At 44.9% G+C, this 22388-nt stretch overlaps 1 protein-coding gene across 4 annotated transcripts in view; it reads right to left on the bottom strand.

Annotated features, from left to right (window-relative positions):
- The window catches only part of dnm3b (dynamin 3b), a 55559-nt gene that overhangs the window by 15883 nt on the left and 17288 nt on the right, over positions 1-22388 (bottom strand). For 2 of the 4 annotated variants that reach the window (XM_077217304.1, XM_077217302.1), the window contains exons 11-14: positions 21694-21832; positions 19324-19410; positions 19131-19201; positions 18937-18994 (exon numbers count right to left, since the gene is read on the bottom strand). In XM_077217304.1, the coding sequence (XP_077073419.1) occupies positions 18937-18994; positions 19131-19201; positions 19324-19410; positions 21694-21832 (355 nt within the window). The remainder of the gene's footprint in view (positions 1-18936; positions 18995-19130; positions 19202-19323; positions 19411-21693; positions 21833-22388) is intronic. The other 2 variants (XM_077217305.1, XM_077217303.1) reach the window with 1 other exon arrangement.

Here is a 22388-nt window from a genome sequence, read left to right on the forward strand (position 1 = left end):
AAAGACACACAAGTCACTTGCCTCCACCTACTGGTGTAGTATGTTTCTACAGAAAGCGTTCATATTCATGTTTCAAAAACAATACTGACCAGCTCTGGCAGATGTGCAGTGATACGATTAAAGAGCCAAAGCTGTTACTATATGGAGGAATCAACTGGAACGCAGTATCGGCCAATCAGCATCCAGGATCACAGCTGACCGATATATCATTTTCGTTACTGTAATTCATTTATTAATGGTAGTTATTTTCAGCAGTCTGAGTAAAGTGATTGTAATGAGGTCTCAAGCATGCATCTGAAGTGTTGAACTCTTGTCTCTGAGACACGAGACACATGAGACACACGAGACGTCTGTGAACATGAGTGAGTGCAGTGCTCTGTGTTAAACTCCACACATTACAGTACAGTGCGATCAGGAAGTGTTCAGAGCCATTCACATTCCCATCCATTTACACTCAGTTACACATAATGACCAAATCTATTAAAGAAATGACATATTTCATTGCATAAGTATTCAGACCCTTAGCTGAAGCACCATTGGCAGCGAGTCCAGCCTCAGTCTTTTTGGGTTTGACGCCACAAGCTTTAAACATCTGCTGGTTTTCTTCCCTTCTTTCAGGCTCTGTCCGGTTGGATGTGTTTGGTTATGTGATTGCCAGATCTCTCCACAGATGTTTGATTAAGACACTCTTGTGTGTCTTGGCTGTACCTTCAGGCCTGTATTGGGTTCTGGATCAGGTTTCATTAAGAATGTTTGGCCATGTTTATTAAAAAAAACAACCTCAGATCTCTCTGTTTGGCCATGATTATCTGAGAAACCCCCCACAGATCTCTGTGTTTGGCCATGATTATCTGAGAAACCCCCCTCAGATCTCTCTGTTTGGCCATGATTATCTGAGAAACCCCCCACAGATCTCTGTGTTTGGCCATGTTTATCTGAGAAACCCCCCTCAGATCTCTGTGTTTGGCCATGTTTATCTGAGAACCCCCCTCAGATCTCTGTGTTTGGCCATGTTTATCTGAGAAACCCCCCTTAGATCTCTGTGTTTGGCCATGTCTATCTGAGAAAACCCCCTCAGATCTCTGTGTTTGGCCATGTTTATCTGAGAAACCCCCCTCAGATCTCTGTGTTTGGCCATGTTTATCTGTGAATCCCCCCCTCAGATCTCTGTGTTTGGCCAAGTTTATCTGTGAATCCCCCCCTCAGATCTCTGTGTTTGGCCATGTTTATCTGAGAAACCCCCCTCAGATCTCTGTGTTTGGCCATGTTTATCTGTGAATCCCCCCCTCAGATCTCTGTGTTTGGCCATGTTTATCTGAGAAACCCCCCTTAGATCTCTGTGTTTGGCCATGTTTATCTGAGAAACCCCCCACAGATCTCTATTTGGCCATGTTTATCTGAGAACCCCCCTCAGATATCTGTGTTTGGCCATGTCTATCTGAGAAACCCCCCACAGATCTCTGTGTTTGGCCATGTTTATCTGAGAAACCCCCCTCAGATCTCTGTGTTTGGCCATGTTTATCTGTGAACCCTCCTCAGATCTCTGTGTTTGGCCATGTTTATCTGAGAAACCCCCCTCAGATCTCTGTGTTTGGCCATGTTTATCTGAGAAACCCCCCTCAGATCTCTGTGTTTGGCCATGTTTATCTGAGAACCCCCCTCAGATCTCTGTGTTTGGCCATGTTTATCTGAGAAACCCCCCTTAGATCTCTGTGTTTGGCCATGTCTATCTGAGAAACCCCCCTCAGATCTCTGTGTTTGGCCATGTTTATCTGAGAAACCCTCCTCAGATCTCTGTGTTTGGCCATGTTTATCTGAGAACCCTCCTCAGATCTCTGTGTTTGGCCATGTTTATCTGAGAAACCCCCCTCAGATCTCTGCATTTGGCCATTTTTATCTGAGAACCCCCCCACAGATCTCTGTGTTTAATGGCCATGTTTATCTGAGAACTCCCCCTCAGATCTCTGTGTTTAATGGCCATGTTTATCTGAGACCCCCCCCCCCCTCAGATCTCTGTGTTTAGCCATGTTTATCTGTGAATCCCCCCCTCAGATCTCTGTGTTTGGCCATGTTTATCTGAGAAACCCCCCTCAGATCTCTGTGTTTGGCCATGTTTATCTGAGAAACCCCCCTCAGATCTCTGCATTTGGCCATGTTTATCTGAGAACCCCCCCACAGATCTCTGTGTTTAATGGCCATGTTTATCTGAGAACTCCCCCTCAGATCTCTGTGTTTAATGGCCATGTTTATCTGAGAACCCCCCCCCCTCAGATCTCTGTGTTTAGCCATGTTTATCTGTGAATCCCCCCCTCAGATCTCTGTGTTTAGCCATGTTTATCTGAGAACCCCCCCATAGATCTCTGTGTTTAATGGCCATGTTTATCTGAGAACCCCTTTCAGATCTCTCTGTTTGGCCATGATTATCTGAGGAACCCCCCTCAGATCTCTGTGTTTGGCCATGTTTATCTGAGAAACCCCCCTCAGATCTCTCTGTTTGGCCATGATTATCTGAGGAACCCCCCTCAGATCTCTGTGTTTGGCCATGTTTATCTGAGAAACCCCCCTCAGATCTCTGTGTTTGGCCATGTTTATCTGAGAACCCCCCCTCAGATCTCTGCGTTTGGCCATGTTTATCTGAGAACCCCCCCACAGATCTCTGTGTTTAATGGCCATGTTTATCTGAGAACTTCCCATCAGATCTCTGTGTTTAGCCATGTTTATCTGAGAACCCCCCCACAGATCTCTTTGTTTAATGGCCATGTTTATCTGAGAAACCCCCCACAGATCTCTGTTTGGCCATGTTTATCTGAGAACCCCCCCTTTCAGATATCTGTGTTTGGCCATGTTTATCTGAGAAACCCCCCACAGAGATCTGTTTTTGGCCATGTTTATCTGAGAAACCCCCCTCAGATCTCTGTGTTTGGCCATGTTTATCTGTGAATCCCCCCCTCAGATCTCTGTGTTTGGCCATGTTTATCTGAGAAACCCCCCTTAGATCTCTGTGTTTGGCCATGTTTATCTGAGAAACCCCCCACAGATCTCTATTTGGCCATGTTTATCTGAGAACCCCCCTCAGATATCTGTGTTTGGCCATGTCTATCTGAGAAACCCCCCACAGATCTCTGTGTTTGGCCATGTTTATCTGAGAAACCCCCCTCAGATCTCTGTGTTTGGCCATGTTTATCTGTGAACCCTCCTCAGATCTCTGTGTTTGGCCATGTTTATCTGAGAAACCCCCCTCAGATCTCTGTGTTTGGCCATGTTTATCTGTGAATCCCCCCCTCAGATCTCTGTGTTTGGCCAAGTTTATCTGTGAATCCCCCCCTCAGATCTCTGTGTTTGGCCATGTTTATCTGAGAAACCCCCCTCAGATCTCTGTGTTTGGCCATGTTTATCTGTGAATCCCCCCCTCAGATCTCTGTGTTTGGCCATGTTTATCTGAGAAACCCCCCTTAGATCTCTGTGTTTGGCCATGTTTATCTGAGAAACCCCCCACAGATCTCTATTTGGCCATGTTTATCTGAGAACCCCCCTCAGATATCTGTGTTTGGCCATGTCTATCTGAGAAACCCCCCACAGATCTCTGTGTTTAGCCATGTTTATCTGAGAACCCCCCCATAGATCTCTGTGTTTAATGGCCATGTTTATCTGAGAACCCCTTTCAGATCTCTCTGTTTGGCCATGATTATCTGAGGAACCCCCCTCAGATCTCTGTGTTTGGCCATGTTTATCTGAGAAACCCCCCTCAGATCTCTCTGTTTGGCCATGATTATCTGAGGAACCCCCCTCAGATCTCTGTATTTGGCCATGTTTATCTCAGAACCCCCCCTCAGATCTCTGCGTTTGGCCATGTTTATCTGAGAACCCCCCCACAGATCTCTGTGTTTAATGGCCATGTTTATCTGAGAACTTCCCATCAGATCTCTGTGTTTAGCCATGTTTATCTGAGAACCCCCCCACAGATCTCTTTGTTTAATGGCCATGTTTATCTGAGAAACCCCCCACAGATCTCTGTTTGGCCATGTTTATCTGAGAACCCCCCCTTTCAGATATCTGTGTTTGGCCATGTTTATCTGAGAAACCCCCCACAGAGATCTGTGTTTGGCCATGTTTATCTGAGAAACCCCCCTCAGATCTCTGTGTTTGGCCATGTTTATCTGTGAATCCCCCCCTCAGATCTCTGTGTTTGGCCATGTTTATCTGAGAAACCCCCCTTAGATCTCTGTGTTTGGCCATGTTTATCTGAGAAACCCCCCACAGATCTCTATTTGGCCATGTTTATCTGAGAACCCCCCTCAGATATCTGTGTTTGGCCATGTCTATCTGAGAAACCCCCCACAGATCTCTGTGTTTGGCCATGTTTATCTGAGAAACCCCCCTTAGATCTCTGTGTTTGGCCATGTCTATCTGAGAAACCCCCCTCAGATCTCTGTGTTTGGCCATGTTTATCTGAGAAACCCCCCTCAGATCTCTGTGTTTGGCCATGTTTATCTGTGAATCCCCCCCTCAGATCTCTGTGTTTGGCCAAGTTTATCTGTGAATCCCCCCCTCAGATCTCTGTGTTTGGCCATGTTTATCTGAGAAACCCCCCTCAGATCTCTGTGTTTGGCCATGTTTATCTGTGAATCCCCCCCTCAGATCTCTGTGTTTGGCCATGTTTATCTGAGAAACCCCCCTTAGATCTCTGTGTTTGGCCATGTTTATCTGAGAAACCCCCCACAGATCTCTATTTGGCCATGTTTATCTGAGAACCCCCCTCAGATATCTGTGTTTGGCCATGTCTATCTGAGAAACCCCCCACAGATCTCTGTGTTTGGCCATGTTTATCTGAGAAACCCCCCTCAGATCTCTGTGTTTGGCCATGTTTATCTGTGAACCCTCCTCAGATCTCTGTGTTTGGCCATGTTTATCTGAGAAACCCCCCTCAGATCTCTGTGTTTGGCCATGTTTATCTGAGAAACCCCCCTCAGATCTCTGTGTTTGGCCATGTTTATCTGAGAACCCCCCTCAGATATCTGTGTTTAGCCATGTTTATCTGTGAATCCCCCCCTCAGATCTCTGTGTTTAGCCATGTTTATCTGAGAACCCCCCCATAGATCTCTGTGTTTAATGGCCATGTTTATCTGAGAACCCCTTTCAGATCTCTCTGTTTGGCCATGATTATCTGAGGAACCCCCCTCAGATCTCTGTGTTTGGCCATGTTTATCTGAGAAACCCCCCTCAGATCTCTCTGTTTGGCCATGATTATCTGAGGAACCCCCCTCAGATCTCTGTGTTTGGCCATGTTTATCTGAGAACCCCCCCTCAGATCTCTGCGTTTGGCCATGTTTATCTGAGAACCCCCCCACAGATCTCTGTGTTTAATGGCCATGTTTATCTGAGAACTTCCCATCAGATCTCTGTGTTTAGCCATGTTTATCTGAGAACCCCCCCACAGATCTCTTTGTTTAATGGCCATGTTTATCTGAGAAACCCCCCACAGATCTCTGTTTGGCCATGTTTATCTGAGAACCCCCCCTTTCAGATATCTGTGTTTGGCCATGTTTATCTGAGAAACCCCCCACAGAGATCTGTGTTTGGCCATGTTTATCTGAGAAACCCCCCTCAGATCTCTGTGTTTGGCCATGTTTATCTGTGAATCCCCCCCTCAGATCTCTGTGTTTGGCCATGTTTATCTGAGAAACCCCCCTTAGATCTCTGTGTTTGGCCATGTTTATCTGAGAAACCCCCCACAGATCTCTATTTGGCCATGTTTATCTGAGAACCCCCCTCAGATATCTGTGTTTGGCCATGTCTATCTGAGAAACCCCCCACAGATCTCTGTGTTTGGCCATGTTTATCTGAGAAACCCCCCTTAGATCTCTGTGTTTGGCCATGTCTATCTGAGAAACCCCCCTCAGATCTCTGTGTTTGGCCATGTTTATCTGAGAAACCCCCCTCAGATCTCTGTGTTTGGCCATGTTTATCTGTGAATCCCCCCCTCAGATCTCTGTGTTTGGCCAAGTTTATCTGTGAATCCCCCCCTCAGATCTCTGTGTTTGGCCATGTTTATCTGAGAAACCCCCCTCAGATCTCTGTGTTTGGCCATGTTTATCTGTGAATCCCCCCCTCAGATCTCTGTGTTTGGCCATGTTTATCTGAGAAACCCCCCTTAGATCTCTGTGTTTGGCCATGTTTATCTGAGAAACCCCCCACAGATCTCTATTTGGCCATGTTTATCTGAGAACCCCCCTCAGATATCTGTGTTTGGCCATGTCTATCTGAGAAACCCCCCACAGATCTCTGTGTTTGGCCATGTTTATCTGAGAAACCCCCCTCAGATCTCTGTGTTTGGCCATGTTTATCTGTGAACCCTCCTCAGATCTCTGTGTTTGGCCATGTTTATCTGAGAAACCCCCCTCAGATCTCTGTGTTTGGCCATGTTTATCTGAGAAACCCCCCTCAGATCTCTGTGTTTGGCCATGTTTATCTGAGAACCCCCCTCAGATCTCTGTGTTTGGCCATGTTTATCTGAGAAACCCCCCTTAGATCTCTGTGTTTGGCCATGTCTATCTGAGAAACCCCCCTCAGATCTCTGTGTTTGGCCATGTTTATCTGAGAAACCCTCCTCAGATCTCTGTGTTTGGCCATGTTTATCTGAGAACCCTCCTCAGATCTCTGTGTTTGGCCATGTTTATCTGAGAAACCCCCCTCAGATCTCTGCATTTGGCCATTTTTATCTGAGAACCCCCCCACAGATCTCTGTGTTTAATGGCCATGTTTATCTGAGAACTCCCCCTCAGATCTCTGTGTTTAATGGCCATGTTTATCTGAGACCCCCCCCCCCCCCTCAGATCTCTGTGTTTAGCCATGTTTATCTGTGAATCCCCCCCTCAGATCTCTGTGTTTGGCCATGTTTATCTGAGAAACCCCCCTCAGATCTCTGTGTTTGGCCATGTTTATCTGAGAAACCCCCCTCAGATCTCTGCATTTGGCCATGTTTATCTGAGAACCCCCCCACAGATCTCTGTGTTTAATGGCCATGTTTATCTGAGAACTCCCCCTCAGATCTCTGTGTTTAATGGCCATGTTTATCTGAGAACCCCCCCCCCCCTCAGATCTCTGTGTTTAGCCATGTTTATCTGTGAATCCCCCCCTCAGATCTCTGTGTTTAGCCATGTTTATCTGAGAACCCCCCCATAGATCTCTGTGTTTAATGGCCATGTTTATCTGAGAACCCCCCCATAGATCTCTGTGTTTAATGGCCATGTTTATCTGAGAACCCCTTTCAGATCTCTCTGTTTGGCCATGATTATCTGAGGAACCCCCCTCAGATCTCTGTGTTTGGCCATGTTTATCTGAGAAACCCCCCTCAGATCTCTCTGTTTGGCCATGATTATCTGAGGAACCCCCCTCAGATCTCTGTGTTTGGCCATGTTTATCTGAGAAACCCCCCTCAGATCTCTGTGTTTGGCCATGTTTATCTGAGAACCCCCCCTCAGATCTCTGCGTTTGGCCATGTTTATCTGAGAACCCCCCCACAGATCTCTGTGTTTAATGGCCATGTTTATCTGAGAACTTCCCATCAGATCTCTGTGTTTAGCCATGTTTATCTGAGAACCCCCCCACAGATCTCTTTGTTTAATGGCCATGTTTATCTGAGAAACCCCCCACAGATCTCTGTTTGGCCATGTTTATCTGAGAACCCCCCCTTTCAGATATCTGTGTTTGGCCATGTTTATCTGAGAAACCCCCCACAGAGATCTGTGTTTGGCCATGTTTATCTGAGAACCCCCCCCCCCCCCCCCCCACCCCCACCCCACAGATCTCTGTTTGGCCATGTTTATTTGAGAACCCTCCTCAGATCTCTGCGTTTGGCCATGTTTATCTGAGAAACCCCCCACAGATCTCTGTTTGGAAATGTTTATCTGAGAACCCTCCTCAGATCTCTGTGTTTGGCCATATTTATCTGAGAACCCCCCCTCAGATCTCTGTGTTTAATGGCCATGTTTATCTGAGAAACCCCCCTCAGATCTCTGTGTTTGCCCATGTTTATCTGAGAAACCCCCCACAGATCTCTGTGTTTAATGGCCATGTTTATCTGAGAACCCCTCTCAGATCTCTGTGTTTGGCCATGTTTATCTGAGAAACCCCCCTCAGATCTCTGTGTTTGGCCATGTCTATCTGAGAACCCCCCCTCAGATCTCTGTGTTTGGCCATGTCTATCTGAGGAACCCCTCTCAGATCTCTGTTTTTGGCCATGTTTATCTGAGAAACCCCCCTCAGATCTCTGTGTTTGGTCATGTTTATCTGAGGAACCCCCCTCAGATCTCTGTGTTTAATGGCCATGTTTATCTGAGAAACCCCCCACAGATCTCTGTGTTTGGCCATGTTTATCTGAGAACCCCCCTCAGATCTCTGTGTTTGGCCATGTTTATCTGAGAAACCCCTTCCGATCTCTGTGTTTGGCCATGTTTATCTGAGAAACCCCACTCAGATCTCTGTTTTCGGTCATGTTTATCTGAGGAACCCCCCTCAGATCTCTGTGTTTGGCCATGTTTATCTGAGGAACCCCCCCTCAGATCTCTGTTTTTGGCCATGTTTATCTGAGAAACCCCCCACAGATCTCTGTGTTTAATGGCCATGTTTATCTGAGAAACCCCCCACAGATCTCTGTGTTTGGCCATGTTTATCTGAGAACCCTCCTCAGATCTCTGTGTTTGGCCATGTTTATCTGAGAACCCCCCTCAGATCTCTGCGTTTGGCCATGTTTATCTGAGAAACCCCCCTCAGATCTCTGTGTTTAATGGCCATGTTTATCTGAGAAACCCCCCACAGATCTCTGTGTTTAATGGCCATGTTTATCTGAGAAACCCCCCACAGATCTCTGTTTGGCCATGTTTATCTAAGAACCCTCCTCAGATCTCTGTGTTTGGCCATATTTATCTGAGAACCCCCCCACAGATCTCTGTGTTTAATGGCCATGTTTATCTGAGAAACCCCCCACAGATCTCTGTGTTTAATGGCCATGTTTATCTGAGAAACCCCCCACAGATCTCTGTGTTTAATGGCCATGTTTATCTGAGAACCCCTCTCAGGTCTCTGCGTTTGGCCATGTTTATCTGAGAAACCCCCATCAGATCTCTGTGTTTGGTCATGTTTATCTGAGGAACCCCCCTCAGCTCTCTGTGTTTAATGGCCATGTTTATCTGAGAAACCCCCCACAGATCTCTGTGTTTGGCCATGTTTATCTGAGAACCCCCCTAAGATCTCTGTGTTTGGCCATGTTTATCTGAGAACCCCCCTAAGATCTCTGTGTTTGGCCATGTTTATCTGAGAACCCCCCTAAGATCTCTGTGTTTGGCCATGTTTATCTGAGAACCCCCCTAAGATCTCTGTATTTGGCCATGTTTATCTGAGAAACCCCTTCCGATCTCTGTGTTTGGCCATGTTTATCTGAGAAACCCCCCTCAGATCTCTGTTTTTGGTCATGTTTATCTGAGGAACCCCCCTCAGATCTCTGTGTTTAATGGCCATGTTTATCTGAGAAACCCCCCTCAGATCTCTGTGTTTGGCCATGTTTATCTGAGGAACCCCCTCAGATCTCTGTGTTTGGCCATGATTATCTGAGAAACCCCCCACAGATCTCTGTGTTTGGCCATGTTTATCTGAGAAACCCCCCTCAGATCTCTGTGTTTGGCCATGATTATCTGAGAACCCTCCTCAGATCTCTGTGTTTAATGGCCATGTTTATCTGAGAAACCCCCCACAGATCTCTGTGTTTAATGGCCATGTTTATCTGAGAAACCCCCCACAGATCTCTGTGTTTGGCCATGTTTATCTGAGGAACCCCCCTCAGATCTCTGTGTTTGGCCATGTTTATCTGAGAAACCCCCCACAGATCTCTGTGTTTAATGGCCATGTTTATCTGAGAAACCCCCCACAGATCTCTGTGTTTGGCCATGTTTATCTGAGAACCCTCCTCAGATCTCTGTGTTTGGCCATGTTTATCTGAGAACCCCCCTCAGATCTCTGCGTTTGGCCATGTTTATCTGAGAAACCCCCCTCAGATCTCTGTGTTTAATGGCCATGTTTATCTGAGAAACCCCCCACAGATCTCTGTGTTTAATGGCCATGTTTATCTGAGAAACCCCCCACAGATCTCTGTTTGGCCATGTTTATCTAAGAACCCTCCTCAGATCTCTGTGTTTGGCCATATTTATCTGAGAACCCCCCCCCCCCCCCTCAGATCTCTGTGTTTAATGGCCATGTTTATCTGAGAAACCCCCCACAGATCTCTGTGTTTAATGGCCATGTTTATCTGAGAACCCCTCTCAGGTCTCTGCGTTTGGCCATGTTTATCTGAGAAACCCCCATCAGATCTCTGTGTTTGGTCATGTTTATCTGAGGAACCCCCCTCAGCTCTCTGTGTTTAATGGCCATGTTTATCTGAGAAACCCCCCACAGATCTCTGTGTTTGGCCATGTTTATCTGAGAACCCCCCTAAGATCTCTGTGTTTGGCCATGTTTATCTGAGAACCCCCCTAAGATCTCTGTATTTGGCCATGTTTATCTGAGAAACCCCTTCCGATCTCTGTGTTTGGCCATGTTTATCTGAGAAACCCCCCTCAGATCTCTGTGTTTAATGGCCATGTTTATCTGAGAAACCCCCCTCAGATCTCTGTGTTTGGCCATGTTTATCTGAGGAACCCCCTCAGATCTCTGTGTTTGGCCATGATTATCTGAGAAACCCCCCACAGATCTCTGTGTTTGGCCATGTTTATCTGAGAAACCCCCCTCAGATCTCTGTGTTTGGCCATGATTATCTGAGAACCCTCCTCAGATCTCTGTGTTTAATGGCCATGTTTATCTGAGAAACCCCCCACAGATCTCTGTGTTTAATGGCCATGTTTATCTGAGAAACCCCCCACAGATCTCTGTGTTTGGCCATGTTTATCTGAGGAACCCCCCTCAGATCTCTGTGTTTGGCCATGTTTATCTCTCCAATTGTACTATGCAGGTGATGAGCGGGCATGACGTCTGGAGCTGAGGTGTTCATGTGTTCATTTCTCCTTCTGTCAGGTTCTCAACACATGATCTCGGGAGAGACATCAGCTTCTTTATCCCAATTGTTTAGTTCTTATCCAGCCAACAGAGAACGTTCTCTCAAAGTTATGAACAAAAGTTCTTCCAGTAACTTTAAAAGAATGTTTTTTTCAAAGTTATCTGGTCTTTAATAACGTTCTCAAATCATTAGAAGAAAACATTACATCGTTCATGGAGCGTTTCTTCTGATACGTTTCAGTTGCATGTTCTTCTAACATTGTTTAAATGTTAAAGAGAACATTCAAAAGTAACATTCCCATAATGTGTGAAGAATTATATAATGGAATGTACCTTTAACCCTCATATAACCAATAAAACACATTTTTAAAACATTTAAAACATTGGATGTTTTGAACATTCAGAAATAACTTTTTCATAACGTAATGGGAAACGTTAACAAAATGTTCCTAAAACGTATCCTAGTTATGTGTCTGTCCAAATCATGCCACACATTTACTCCAATCAGAGAGTAGAAACTTTTCAAAGATTATCCAGAGCTGAACTAAGCGTCACAGCAAAGGGTCTGAATGCAAGCAATCTTTCAGGTTTTGCTCTGATCTTATATGGTATGGAGTGTAGATGTGGAAAACATTTCAGAATAAAGTTGCAGTGTGGAAAAATGCAAGACTTTCTGAATACTTTGTGAATCGAGTGTGAGAGAGCCGACAGTAGATGTTCTCTCTGACGCATGCAGTGCTGAACTGAACTACACTGTGCTGTTCTTCACCTCCAGTGCATTTATTATTACACACAAGAACCTGATGCTTACAATGATGCCAGAAGATGGAGGAGATGAGGCCTGAAGAGAGAGACACACACAGACACATGCTCCTTAACCTTGACCCACACATGGAGATTACAGCATCGTACTGTTCCCTTGCTTACCTCTCATCACTGCAACTAATCTGCAACTTTACCACAGTATGCTGAAGGTAAAAAGAGGAACGCTTGTGTTTCACACATGAGCTGCGGAGAACTGGTACAGCTGATACTGAAACCCATCAAACACAGACTCTAATCTACACTAACATGACAGGATACTCAACACTCAACACCTGAACGAGTCCAATATGAGCTACAAACTCCGAGTCTCAGCACATGAATGGGTCAGTGTAAGTGAATAGTGATGATTCTGTGCTGCTCCACCAGAGGAAAACACTGACGAGTTCACTTTAAATCTGTTCATGACGAGGCAACTCGCTCCACAGAAGCTGAAAACCGCTGGAAATAACATTAACGTCAGATAATGAGCTAGAAAGAACCAGTACACTTTCTTCTATTTAATTCAAATTCAAATACATGCCGTTTCTTTGTAATTATTAGTGAAATTTACAAGTAATTTCAGTGTATGGTATACATCATTTTCCTTTTAATGTTGTTTTGTTGATTTCTGGTTCATTAGGAAACTGAGGGAGTTCATTAATAATTAATTAATTAATGGCAAACACTGTTATCTGTGTGACAGCCCTATAGTTCTACACATACGTGAATAAAATGTGTTTTTATACAGACTGCACTGTGACAAAACAGTTTCCTTTAACTGTAATTACTGCATACACACATTTTTACCACCTCTTTGCATAAAATATTCTGTGAAATGCATCTATTCATTTGGAAAATTATTTGATGCTTCAGATGTTCCTTTTCTCTGAATGCAGAAAAGCAAATAGATATTTTATTATGGATTAATCTATCCTGGTGTGAATGGGAAAAATAAGAAAAAACTATTCTTAAGGTCAGGTCTACGCTGTGTGTGTGTGTGTGTGTGTGTGTGTGTGTGTGTGTGTGTGTGTGTGTGTGTGTGTGTGACGTCAGGTCTACGCTGTGTGTGTGTGTGTGACGTCAGGTCTACGCTGTGTGTGTGTGTGTGTGTGTGTGTGTGTGTGTGTGTGTGTGTGTGTGTGTGTGTGACGTCAGGTCTACGCTGTGTGTGTGTGTGTGACGTCAGGTCTACGCTGTGTGTGTGTGTGTGTGTGTGTGTGTGTGTGTGTGTGTGTGTGTGTGTGTGTGTGTGTGTGTGTGTGTGTGACGTCAGGTCTACGCTGTGTGTGTGTGTGTGACGTCAGGTCTACGCTGTGTGTGTGTGTGTGACGTCAGGTCTACGCTGTGTGTGTGTGTGACGTCAGGTCTACGCTGTGTGTGTGTGTGTGACGTCAGGTCTACGCTGTGTGTGTGTGACGTCAGGTCTACGCTGTGTGTGTGTGTGTGACGTCAGGTCTACGCTGTGTGTGTGTGTGACGTCAGGTCTACGCTGTGTGTGGCGTCAGGTCTATGCTGTGTGTGTGTGTGACGTCAGGTCTACGCTGTGTGTGTGTGTGTGACGTCAGGTCTACGCTGTGTGTGTGTGTGGCGTCAGGTCTACGATGTGTGTGTGTGTGACGTCAGGTCTACGCTGTGTGTGTGTGTGTGACGTCAGGTCTACGCTGTGTGTGTGTGTGGCGTCAGGTCTACGATGTGTGTGTGTGTGACGTCAGGTCTACGCTGTGTGTGTGTGTGTGACGTCAGGTCTACGCTGTGTGTGTGTGTGGCGTCAGGTCTACGATGTGTGTGTGTGTGACGTCAGGTCTACGCTGTCTGTGTGTGTGACGTCAGGTCTACGATGTGTGTGTGTGTGACGTCAGGTCTACGCTGTCTGTGTGTGTGACGTCAGGTCTACAATGTGTGTGTGTGTGACGTCAGGTCTACGCTGAGTGTGTGTGTGACGTCAGGTCTACGCTGTGTGTGTGTGACGTCAGGTCTACGCTGTGTGTGTGTGTGGCGTCAGGTCTACGATGTGTGTGTGTGTGACGTCAGGTCTACGCTGTCTGTGTGTGTGACGTCAGGTCTACGATGTGTGTGTGTGTGACGTCAGGTCTACGCTGTGTGTGTGTGTGACGTCAGGTCTACGCTGTGTGTGTGTGTGACGTCAGGTCTACGCTGTGTGTGTGTGTGACGTCAGGTCTACGATGTGTGTGTGTGTGACGTCAGGTCTACGATGTGTGTGTGTGTGACGTCAGGTCTACGATGTGTGTGTGTGTGACGTCAGGTCTACGATGTGTGTGTGTGTGACGTCAGGTCTACGCTGTGTGTGTGTGTGTGACGTCAGGTCTACGATGTGTGTGTGTGACGTCAGGTCTACGATGTGTGTGTGTGTGACGTCAGGTCTACGATGTGTGTGTGTGTGACGTCAGGTCTACGCTGTCAGAGGCAGTACAACATTACTAACACACAGAGCACAGCGTCGTGTGAGAGAGCCATGGGAACGGCAATGAGAAAAATAACACACAAAGGTGACGTCCCACTAAATGAAAGTAATGAGGAAACATACAGGACTTGAGTGAGTTAAACTTTGTGAATGCTGTAGTAATGATGCATCGGCAACCCCAGAGGAGTTTCTATCTCTCATCACAGTCACAGTCAGAAAGAACAGGCGCTCTTACCTGGAGCTCCTGAGGGAAAAGACAGCAGCTCGTCATGCGGGAGCCACTCGTTCACACAGGAGGGAGGTGAGAAAACATGACACGTGTTTTTCAGAACATAAACATACAAACTTAAAATGTCCATAACATGATCAAAACCGAAGGACATTTATCCTGCAGTGGATAAATGATGGTATAAGCAGAGCAGAAAGAAAGTCAAAGCACATCAAATGGCAACAAAAAACTGAACAGCATTAATATCTGGAGTGTCATAAACACAGTTCTGTCATGACAGCTCTGAGTGTTTGGCATGGTAATATTTGATATAGCAGACAATGTTGATATGTTTGGTCTCGGCAAAATAGATCTGCTACACTGCTTTTATTGCTGCTGCTGTTATTGCTGTTGCTGATGCTGTCATTTCTACCCCAGCTGCTGCTTTTATCTTTTATTATTGCTGCTGATGCTGTTATTGCTGATGCTGTTATTGCTGATGCTGTTATTGCTGTTGCTGTTGCTGTTATTGCTGATGCTGCTGTCATTTCTACCCCAGCTGCTGCTTTTATTATTGCTGCTGATTCTGTTATTGCTGTTGCAGCTGCTTTTATTATTGCTGCTGATTCTGTTATTGCTGTTGCTGCTGCTTTTATTATTGCTGCTGATTCTGTTATTGCTGTTGCTGCTGCTTTTATTATTGCTGCTGATTCGGTTATTGCTGTTGCAGCTGCTGTTATTATTGCTGCTGATTCTGTTATTGCTGTTGCTGCTGATTCTGTTATTGCTGTTGCTGCTGCTTTTATTATTGCTGCTGATTCTGTTATTGCTGTTGCTGCTGATTCTGTTATTGCTGTTGCTGCTGCTTTTATTATTGCTGCTGATGCTGTTATTGCTGATGCTGTTATTGCTGATGCTGTTATTGCTGTTGCTGTTGCTGTTATTGCTGATGCTGCTGTCATTTCTACCCCAGCTGCTGCTTTTATTATTGCTGCTGATTCTGTTATTGCTGTTGCAGCTGCTTTTATTATTGCTGCTGATTCTGTTATTGCTGTTGCTGCTGCTTTTATTATTGCTGCTGATTCTGTTATTGCTGTTGCTGCTGCTTTTATTATTGCTGCTGATTCTGTTATTGCTGTTGCTGCTGCTTTTATTATTGCTGCTGATTCTGTTATTGCTGTTGCTGCTGCTTTTATTATTGCTGCTGATTCGGTTATTGCTGTTGCAGCTGCTGTTATTATTGCTGCTGATTCTGTTATTGCTGTTGCTGCTGATTCTGTTATTGCTGTTGCTGCTGCTTTTATTATTGCTGCTGATTCTGTTATTGCTGTTGCTGCTGCTTTTATTATTGCTGCTGATTCTGTTATTGCTGTTGCTGCTGCTGTTATTATTGCTGCTGATTCTGTTATTGCTGTTGCTGCTGCTTTTATTATTGCTGCTGATTCTGTTATTGCTGTTGCTGCTGCTGTTATTGCTGTTGCTGTTATTGCTGTTGCTGTTATTGCTGTTATTGCTGCTGCTGTCATTTCTACCCCAGCTGCTGCTTTTATTATTGCTGTTGATGCTGTTATTGCTGTGGCTGCTGCTGCTATTATTGCTGCTGTTATTACTCCTGCTGCTACTGCTGCTATTTCTGCTGCTGCTGCTGTTATTACTCCTGGTGCTACTGCTGCTATTTCTGCTGCTGCTGTTATTGCTGTTGCTGTTATTGCTGCTGCTGTTATTGCTGCTGCTGCTGCTGTTATTGCTGCTGTTATTGCTGCTACTCCTGCTGTTATTACTGCTGCTGTTATTGCTGCCGCTGTTATTGCTGCTGTTATTGCTGCTACTCCTGCTGTTATTGCTGATGATGCTGCTACTGCTGTTATTGCTGCTGTTATTGCTGCTGTTATTGCTGCTGCTGTTATTGCTGCTGCTGTTATTGCTGCTGCTGCTGTTATTGCTGCTGTTATTGCTACTACTCCTGCTGTTATTGCTGATGATGCTGCTACTGCTGTTATTGCTGCTGTTATTGCTGCTGCTGTTATTGCTGCTGTTATTGCTGCTACTCCTGCTGTTATTGCTGATGATGCTGCTACTGCTGTTATTGCTGCTGTTTTTGCTGTTGCTGTTATTGCTGTTGCTGTTATTGCTGCTGCTGTTATTGCGGATACTCCTGCTGTTATTGCTCTTGCTGTTATTACTCCTGCTGCTATTTCTGCTGCTGCTGTTATTGCTGCTACTCCTGCTGTTATTGCTGTTGCTCTTATTGCTGCTGCTGTTATTGCTGCTGCTGTTATTGCTGCTGTTATTGCTGCTACTCCTGCTGTTATTACTGATGTTGCTGCTACTGCTGTTATTGCTGCTGTTTTTGCTGTTGCTGTTATTGCTGTTGCTGTTATTGCTGCTGCTGTTATTGCTGCTGCTGTTATTGCTGCTGCTGCTGCCGTTATTGCTGATGATGCTGCTACTGCTGTTATTGCTGCTGTTATTGCTGCTGTTTTTGCTGTTGCTGTTTTTGCTGTTGCTGTTATTGCTGTTGCTGTTATTGCTGCTGCTGCTGCCGTTATTGCTGATGATGCTGCTACTGCTGTTATTGCTGCTGTTATTGCTGCTGTTTTTGGTGTTGCTGCTGCTGTTATTACTCCTGCTGCTGCAGCTGCTGTTATTGCTGCTGTTATTGCTGTTGTTATTACTCCTGCGGCTGCAGCTGCTGTTATTGCTGCTGTTATTGCTGTTGTTATTACTCCTGCTGCTGCAGCTGCTGCTGTCATTGCTGCTGTTATTACTCCTGCTGCTGCTGCTGTTATTGCTGCTACTCCTGCTGTTATTGCTGATGATGCTGCTTCTGCTGTTATTGCTGCTGTTTTTGCTGTTGCTGTTATTGCTGTTGCTGTTATTGCTGTTGCTGTTATTGCTGCTGCTGTTATTGCTGCTACCCCTGCTGTTATTGCTGTTGCTGTTATTGCTGCTGCTGTTATTACTCCTGCTGCTATTTCTGCTGCTGCTGTTATTGCTGCTACTCCTGCTGTTATTGCTGCTGTTATTGCTGCTGCTGCTGTTATTGCTGCTGTTTTTGCTGTTGCTGTTATTGCTGTTGCTGTTATTGCTGTTGCTGTTATTGCTGCTGCTGTTATTGCTGCTACCCCTGCTGTTATTGCTGTTGCTGTTATTGCTGCTGCTGTTATTACTCCTGCTGCTATTTCTGCTGCTGCTGTTATTGCTGCTACTCCTGCTGTTATTGCTGCTGTTATTGCTGCTACTCCTGCTGTTATTGCTGCTGCTGTTATTGCTGCTGCTGTTATTGCTGCTGCTGCTGTTATTGCTGCTTTTATTGCTGCTACTCCTGCTGTTATTGCTGATGTTGCTGCTACTGCTGTTATTGCTGCTGTTTTTGCTGTTGCTGTTATTGCTGTTGCTGTTATTGCTGCTGTTTTTGCTGCTGTTATTGCTGCTGTTATTACTCCTGCTGCTGCAGCAGCTGTTCATGCTGCTGTTATTGCTGCAACTCCTGCTGTTATTGCTGCTGCTGTTATTGCTGATGCTGCTACTGCTGTTATTGCTGATGATGCTGCTGTTATTGCTGTTGCTGCTATGGCTGCTGCTGCTGCTGTTATTTCTGATGCTGCTACTGCTGTTATTGCTGATGATGCTGCTGTTATTGCTGCTGTTATTGCTGTTGTTATTACTCCTGCTGCTGTTATTGCTGTTGCTGCTGCTGCTGTTATTGCTGCTGTTATTACTCCTGCTGCTGCTGCTGTTATTTGCTGTTGCTGCTGTTATTGTGGTTATTACTGTTATTGCTTCTGCTGTTATTGCTTCTAGTGCAGCTGCTGTTTTTTCTGCTGCTATGATTGCTGCTGTTGTTGTTTATTGCTGCTGCTGCTAATGTTATTGCTGCTGCTTTTGTGATAGCTGCTAATGTTATTTCTGCTATTGCTGTTGCTGCTGCTGTTGTTTATTTCTGCTGCTGCTGCTAATGTTATTGCTGCTGTTATTACTCCTGCTGCTCCTACTACTGCTATTGCTGCTGCTGCTGTTTTTGCTGCTGCTCCTGCTGCTATTGCTACTACTGCTACTACTGCTGCTGTTATTGCTGCTGCTGCAGAATAAGTAAAGGACTTGCTACTGGCAATACATACACGACACGCTCCTGTGAGCAAGACATGCTGCTGCTGTACCATATGGCATACATTATTTACCCATAGCATTACCAGTAGCATATCTATACAGATGGATTTGGGGAAGGTGGAGGGTTTCTGAAAGCGCACTGCAAACTACTACAGCAAATGCTGACCACGTATTTGAAAGTTAAGTAGCGAGCTCATTGGCTACTAATACAGTAGGAGCCAATCAGCAGTGCCCTATAGAGAATGATGTGATTGCAAGCGAAATAAGTTAAGGACCTGTCAGCCTGCGCCAGCTAGAGTTTCAAGACAGAACTTTGTATATGGCCTTCACAAATGCACATTTTGGACACACTGACCTGGTTTCCAGCAGAACTCTTCTTGTTTGCTTGGTTACTTCGCTGCTGAGCACTGATAGAGTGAGAGAGGGATAGCAGTGGTGAATATGACATACAGATTAAACATATAATATCTAATACATATGGTTATGCAATCAGAACTTGTCTGGGCATGTGCTCAGGCAAACATTTCCTAGTGTTGTACATACTTTGCAAAGCCAATGAAATCCTCGTGGTTGGTGTTAATGTATGCGAGCTGAACGTCAATAAGCAGCAAAACCTGCAGAGACATACAGATGCACATACAGTGTGTGCACACGAACAGTACAGAGCCGTAATCTCATTACAGAGCCGTAATCTCATTATATACCCTACGTTCACAAATATCCAGGCATATCGTACCTGCTCTTTGGCTTTGCTCTCTCTGTCACGGATATGAGTTGTGACAATCCGCTCTGTTTCCTCTCGCAGGGTTGGGAAAGAATCCAGCTGAATATGCAGAAAAAAAAATACAATATTAAAAATCTGACCAATAGTTTTATGATTAGTGGCTGCATGTCACACTACTAAACTACACTGCAACAATGTAACCAAACGGTTAACATGGCTTTGCTTGAAAAACACACCTCCGTTAAGTTGTTACTTTGTGGAGATCTGGCTCTGCACAAGTTTACTGTATGACTTGAAATATAGTGCATGATAATTATATGGACTACTGTGATGATAATGTCAAGACCCCAATTTACGAAGAAAAATATACTTCTAGAACTTGTGTGGTGTCATTTTGAACACAATCAGGCCAAAACGGAGTTCATTTGACGTTTGTTTCTGGAGTTTGAAACAGCGTCTGGAAAAGTTTGCTCAGGCAGGTAAACACCTTCAAACTCGCATTGGTCAGTGGTGATGATGTAATAGGCGGGAGTGGCTATGAGGCTCCGCCTTCTTTGAGGTGTGAATCTTCTCTGGTTCATTTCTTCTGTTCAGTTGGTCAGACGAGACTAAGGACACAAGCACACTGGAGAGCAGATTTAGAGTAGAAACTGAAGTTGAAACTAATTGAAGGCGACATGATTGATCTGGAATGCCCATGTTGTGCTAGAATTTAGTTGAGCCTTAGTTGAGTTTGTGCCTTCGCTTTATTACAGGTGAAGATCAACATGAACATCACACCTGAACCAGCTAACCAAGGTGTTCAGGTGACTTAAAAACAACGGCATTTCTTGACTTGACAACGACTTATCTTGTGGAGCAGTTTAGGAAAAGGTGTCAGCAGATCTTCAGGAGCAGGGTTAGAAACCCCTACTTTAAACACAGTCCGAAGCACTATATTCCTCCTATAACAGTATAAGAGTCAGGCTGTTCAGGTCACACACTGTCCCCTATTCCCCTATTCGTGTGTCACAGTTTAAAGTCAAAGGAACCCCCATTCTTGGGTTCTGTAGAGTGAGTTCAGCCTCCCTGCTGCAGCAATCCCTGCTGAAAATTCCAGTGTTGCTGTTCATCAGCATGTTTTATAAGCTGGTCCCAGCATGGGAAGTGGGAGAGCCTGTGGACCAGCTACACCAGCTCTGTTTTTCTGTAGAACAACATAACTATGCTGGTTCACCAGCTAGATTAGCACTATACCAGCCCTAACCAGAATAGAACAGCTGGTTTATGCAGGGATTTCTGCTGTTGCAGTCTTGGGGTCTCTGAAAATCACTGCACTTCAAATCATACGGAGATGATGCTGCCAGTTCCCAAATGGATCCTTTGGATGATAAAGCATGGTATTCAGTTGCAACATCATCCACTTGTGTCCAATGGAGTTCTCACCACGGTGGTTTGATTTTTTTTGTACCTAAGAAAGACAGCGAGTTGCACACAATTTTGGATGTGAGACGGTTGATTTTCACTATTATGTAATGGTTCCTCTGAATACTGATGCTAGACGATCTGACGACACATCAGATAGATGCCTGAAGGAGGCATATTTTCATATTCAGATTGTGCAGGGGAACAGGCAAATTATGACATTGCCCTTCAGGGGCAAGGCAGTCTTTCCATTTTAGCTTTCAGATTCTTTCACAAAGTGAATGACGCAGCACAAGCCCGTCTGAAGCTCCAGGGCATCCGCATGTTGAATTCTCCACAACCGGTTGGCAGCGGTCCGCTCAGACCGGCTGGCTACGTCACACATAATATTCTCAGTTTTCTAAAAGATTTGGGTCTGAGAGTCGACCTTGGTGTAGTCGCCATGCAAATATCAACAGATTTGGGAAATTTCAGGAGGTGGAACTGAGAAGTGGACTAGTTTGTTCAGCAAGACAATTCACAGCCCTCATTGGTTTTTCCTTTCACTCCTGTCTCTTCTGGTGAAGAAGTGGGTTTCTTCCAGTCAAGCTGTTTCCCAATTTCCATTTTTTGTGTTCTATGGAAGAAGTGACATTGGGGCTGAGCATTTTAGTGACATGGGGCTGAGCAAATAAAGATTTCAGTTTATTACTTGAATGTGTTGAACTACACTGGCAGTTCCTCACTGAGCGATATGAACAATGAAGAATGATAAAGAAAAGTGAAGTTATTTCTGAGAGTAGCATTTGAGATACACACACATCAGCCATTGGATGGCATTTAAACAGCAACACAAGTGAACAAGTGAACCTCTTTCTGGCTGCTGTCTATCCTAGAGCTCCTTCTAAATCAGTCACAGTTCAGGATAGTTCTGGTCCTGGATGCTGATTGGTCAGTTCAGCGGTAAAGATGTGTTATATTCAGCCATGACTTGTTTACCTTATTGGAGCACTGACGGACTGTGTTGATTAGCTCCTGAACCACCAGGTCAATACATTTAATACACGGCTGCTTTATCTTCACAACCTGCTTCTTCACAATTGCCTCAAAGGCCATGTCTGGAGTGAACAAACCCGTCCTGCGTCACAAACAAACAAACACAATTATGCTCAAGTTCCCTCAGGACTGCAAAAAACACCAGGGGCCTCACTTATAATACACATCTAATCATGAAATCCATGGATCTACAATAAACGTGTGGGTTATACTTTATTTCGATAGTCACTTTAGACATTCTACTAACTATAAGTAACTTTTCAACTACATGTCAACTAACTGTCATTAGAGTATTAGTAGGCTGTTGTAGACTGTCAGTAGACTGTTAGGTTATGGTTAGGTGTTAGGGTTCGGGTTAGGAGAACAAGTTGACTTGTAGTTGCTAAGTTCCTTATAGTCAGTAGAGTGTCTGTTGGGGGACCAACATAATAAAGTGTTAGCAGATATTAAGCAGACAGTCTACTAATACTCTAATGACAGTTAGTTAACACGTAGCTGCAAAGTTACTTATAGTTAGTTGAATGTCTAAAGTGGACTATCGAAATAAAGCGTTACCAAAGTGAGGAACTAAAAAGGATTTGTGACAGGTCGTGCATACTTGATCTCAACACTCTCAATTAACATATGAACGAGTAAAA

The sequence above is a fragment of the Siphateles boraxobius genome, unplaced genomic scaffold (genome assembly GCF_051911475.1).
Source record: "Siphateles boraxobius isolate OS27281-9 unplaced genomic scaffold, OSU_SipBor_1 72, whole genome shotgun sequence".
In the NCBI taxonomy this organism is placed as follows: Eukaryota; Metazoa; Chordata; class Actinopteri; order Cypriniformes; family Leuciscidae; genus Siphateles; species Siphateles boraxobius.